The sequence below is a fragment of the Buceros rhinoceros genome, unplaced genomic scaffold (assembly GCF_000710305.1).
Source record: "Buceros rhinoceros silvestris isolate BGI_N320 unplaced genomic scaffold, ASM71030v1 scaffold32176, whole genome shotgun sequence".
NCBI lineage: Eukaryota > Metazoa > Chordata > Aves > Bucerotiformes > Bucerotidae > Buceros > Buceros rhinoceros.
Window position 1 is genome coordinate 595 of NW_010416317.1, and position 3,604 is coordinate 4,198.

General features: G+C 59.2%; 1 protein-coding gene across 1 annotated transcript in view; it reads left to right on the forward strand.

Moving 5' to 3' along the window:
* Positions 1-307: 307 nt before the first annotated feature.
* Positions 308-3,604, forward strand: part of LOC104494872 (protein argonaute-1) — a gene marked incomplete at both ends in the record, with an annotated part of 7,223 nt that continues 3,926 nt past the window's right edge. Inside the window, 4 exons of the mRNA XM_010137765.1 lie at positions 308-455; positions 789-908; positions 1,717-1,839; positions 2,304-2,437. Coding sequence (XP_010136067.1) covers positions 308-455; positions 789-908; positions 1,717-1,839; positions 2,304-2,437 — 525 coding nt within the window. The remainder of the gene's footprint in view (positions 456-788; positions 909-1,716; positions 1,840-2,303; positions 2,438-3,604) is intronic.

A 3,604-nucleotide genomic window follows, 5' to 3' on the forward strand; every position in this document is an offset into this window, starting at 1 on the left:
CCCGCATGCCAACGTGCTGTATTTCTGTACCTGGCAGTGGCACGCGTGGCACGTCCTGCAATAAACATTTGCCCTGATTAGCTGGATTAGCGAGGGAGAGCTTTATTTAGGGACCTCCGTCCCACGCCGGGCTTGGAGTGCTCCTGACTCCACTTCTGAAAATACCACCGGGCTGCTTTTCATTGTCTTTGATGGGAGCTGGGAGGGGGAGCCTGCCAGATCCCTCCTCCCGGCCAGAGCAAGTCGTGTGTGAGCTCTGGAAGTGCCTGTTTTGAGTGGGTGCCCCCTCGTGTCCTGCCTCTGCCAGGTTTCCCCTGCAGCTGGAGAGCGGTCAGACGGTGGAGTGCACCGTGGCTCAGTACTTCAAGCAGAAATACAACCTGCAGCTGAAGTACCCCCACCTGCCCTGCCTCCAGGTTGGCCAGGAGCAGAAGCACACGTACCTGCCCTTGGAGGTGAGTGGGGGCTGTGCCGTGGGGCACCCGGCTCTTGGGCACCGTGCGTTGCAAAGGCAAGTGCCCGTTGCTGGCAGATGTGGGCAGCAGCTGCAGCTCGTGCATCGTGGGCACTAGTCACCTCGATGTTAACCCGGCAAGAGTCACTTCTCACAAGTGAGGGAAGAGACCCCGCTGTGAAGTGCCGCTTCCCTGCAGCTGCAGGCTCGGTCCCCCCCATTTGGGCCTGGCTGCGGGGCCCGATGCCATGCCATGCCCGCGGGGCGGTGCAGCTGCTGTCCCCGTGTCTCGTTGTCCCTAACGCCTGGCTGTTGTCTGTCCCCTCCCCTGCAGGTGTGCAACATCGTGGCAGGGCAGCGGTGCATCAAGAAGCTCACGGACAATCAGACGTCAACCATGATAAAAGCAACAGCCAGGTCTGCCCCGGACAGGCAGGAGGAAATTAGTCGCCTGGTACGTGGCATGAGTCCCTGGGAGGGATGGGGTTGGGGCTGTGGCTCTGATGGCAGCTTACAGTGTTGTGTCCGTGATGAACCTTGCGGTCCTGCTCCTCAGCTGCTGAGAAGATGCTGGTGGGGTTAATGGCTTGGTTTGATCCCCCCCTGGTCGCTGAGTCCCCAGCCAGTGGTACCTGTGGGTGTGTTACGGACAGCTGGGTGGAGGAGCTCAGCTCAGACTGACTGTGGAAACGCGTGTGCAGCAAAGCCAGGTCCTCACGCTGGTGGAACCTGACCCCAAGGGAGCTGGAACTAAAAATGGGAAAATAGATTAGAGAGGTGACCCCGGCTCTGGGCATATGTGGGTGCTGTGCAGTGTGGGGCTGCAATGCGGGACCTGTCTGCGGGTCAGCCTGGGGTGGACCAGGGGAACCCAGCTCCACCAGCGGCCAGGCAGGAGCTGGTTAATGGTGCCAGTGTTACCCTGACTGGTATTCTTGGGCTCTCGAAGCTAGGGACTCTTGACTTTACTTCTGGCGCTCCTGATTACAGTCTCTTGCCAGTCTAAACCTTCCCACTGGAGCTGTAACTCTCAGGAGCAGGCTCTGCTCTCGGCTCTGGTAGTCAGCGAGTTCAAAAGTCAGGTCCCCGAGGGTCAGCCTGGAGGAGAGGGTTTGGCCCCCTGTTAAAGTGCTTGCCCTGCCCATACGGAGAGCTCTGCAGAGAGCAGGACGTGAGCTGCCCGCCTTTCCTGGCCAGCTGAAAGCGCGTGGGCTGCAGCAGTTGGTCTCAGTCCCTCCTGTGGCTCTTCCTTCCCTCTGCAGATGAAGAACGCCAGCTACAACCTCGATCCGTACATCCAGGAGTTCGGGATCAAAGTGAAGGATGACATGACGGAGGTGACGGGGAGGGTCCTGCCGGCGCCCATTCTGCAGTACGGAGGCAGGGTAAGGGGGTTGCGCTGCCTGGGGGGGCCGCGTTCTGCAGAGGCGCTTCCACTCCAGAAGACGCTGTTTCTGGGCAAAGCTTGTGCTACCTCCATGTTCGTAGTTAGAGCTGCAATTTTTATCACAGAGTGGTTGGTTTGGGTTTTTTTGTGATACAATGGTTCTGAAATTTGCAGCCAAGAGTCACTTGGTGACAAAAAAGTGAGGTGAAGGGGAGAGGGATGCTCCAGCATCCTGGTTCCAGCCAGCATCATGCTGGATGAATTTTCCAGCACCTTTGAGGAGCTGAGGTTGTCGATTGCCCCTCACCAGACACCGCAGCAGACGCTGGCAGTGCAGGGAGCTGGCTCCAGCGAGGGCATGCGGCTTTGTGGTGGGGAGCCCCACCACGGCACGCGCGGGTGCTCCCGGGGTTGCCGGCATGGGGCCAGGCAGGACGCTCTGACCGACTGTTTGCCTTGCAGAACCGGGCCATTGCAACTCCCAACCAAGGCGTGTGGGACATGCGAGGGAAGCAGTTCTACAACGGCATTGAGATCAAAGTCTGGGCCATTGCTTGCTTTGCCCCGCAGAAGCAGTGCCGAGAGGAGGTGCTGAAGTAAGGAGAGGGGCAGCCCCCGCGTGGGTGAGGGGATGTGGGGTGGTGGCTTGTGGCGCGGCCACCCTGCTGCTCCCAGCCTAAGGCTGCATGTCCCTTGCGAACGCTGGATCTGAATTGCTTGTGGTACAAACGTGCTCTCGGTTCAGACTGGGCACCCAGTCTTGTTTCCATTAGTTTATCCAGGGTGCCCGCCTTGGTCCTGGCTGCAGGCAGTTCCCAAGCCATCGCAAAGCCCGCGGGGCTGGGCTGAGCACCATGTGAGCTCATGTCCGGCCCTCCTCCATCCGCTCTTGGCTTCGGGTCGCTGCAGTATCGCGATCTCATACTGCCAGCCCGAAAGCTGAACTCTTTGCAGCTGTATCTCCTCGGAGATGGGGTTGTGAGGGACATCTAAGTAAGAGCGTCCCCGATGTTTGGTCTGAAATAAAGTCATTTATTTCAGACACCAGCTCACCATGGGGTTTTATGTCAGAGGAGTCTTGGGCTTTGCGAAGGGCTTTGGTGGCTCACACATTCTCTGCTTTGGTGGCTCACACATTCTCTGCTTTGGTAGCAAAGTGATGCAGAGCGGGGCCAGTTGACTTGATTAAGGGAAATAGTCACCTTGGAGTTGGATTCTGCTGGGGTCTTGCATTTCTCCTGCCTGAGAGCAGATTTATCAGGTGGGCACTGAGTGCCTCTGCCAGGTGCTTGGCACGGTTGGCAGTTGGGGTGGTTTGGAGCAGCTCAAAGTCTGCAGTAACTGGGTGGAGGGGGGAGTGTCTCCATGCTGCTGCTGTGCCGCTTTGGGGCAGAGCTGGGAGCCCCGTGCTCCCTTGGGCTCTCCCTGCGTCAGGTTTACCCCTGACCATCCCAGACTCTGGAGCGTGGGGAGCACTGTGCCAGGTCTGATAGGCGAAGGCTTGCAGCAGCTTCGCTGATCACCTGGAGACGCAGCAAATCTGCTCCCCCCTCCTCCAGCGTTCTGACGGAGCACGGCTCACAGCTCCGTCCCTCAGGGGGAGTCAGTGCCCGGCTCAGAGGGGATCACGGGGGGACAGTTCAGCTCTAACACGAGCTGGTCCTGCGTTTCCCATGCCATGCACTTGCTGGGTGCTGTAAAGCCGCAGGCGAGGTGATGTGATGCCCCGTTTCTGCCCGGTGCCGCAGCTTTCCAGCCGTGGG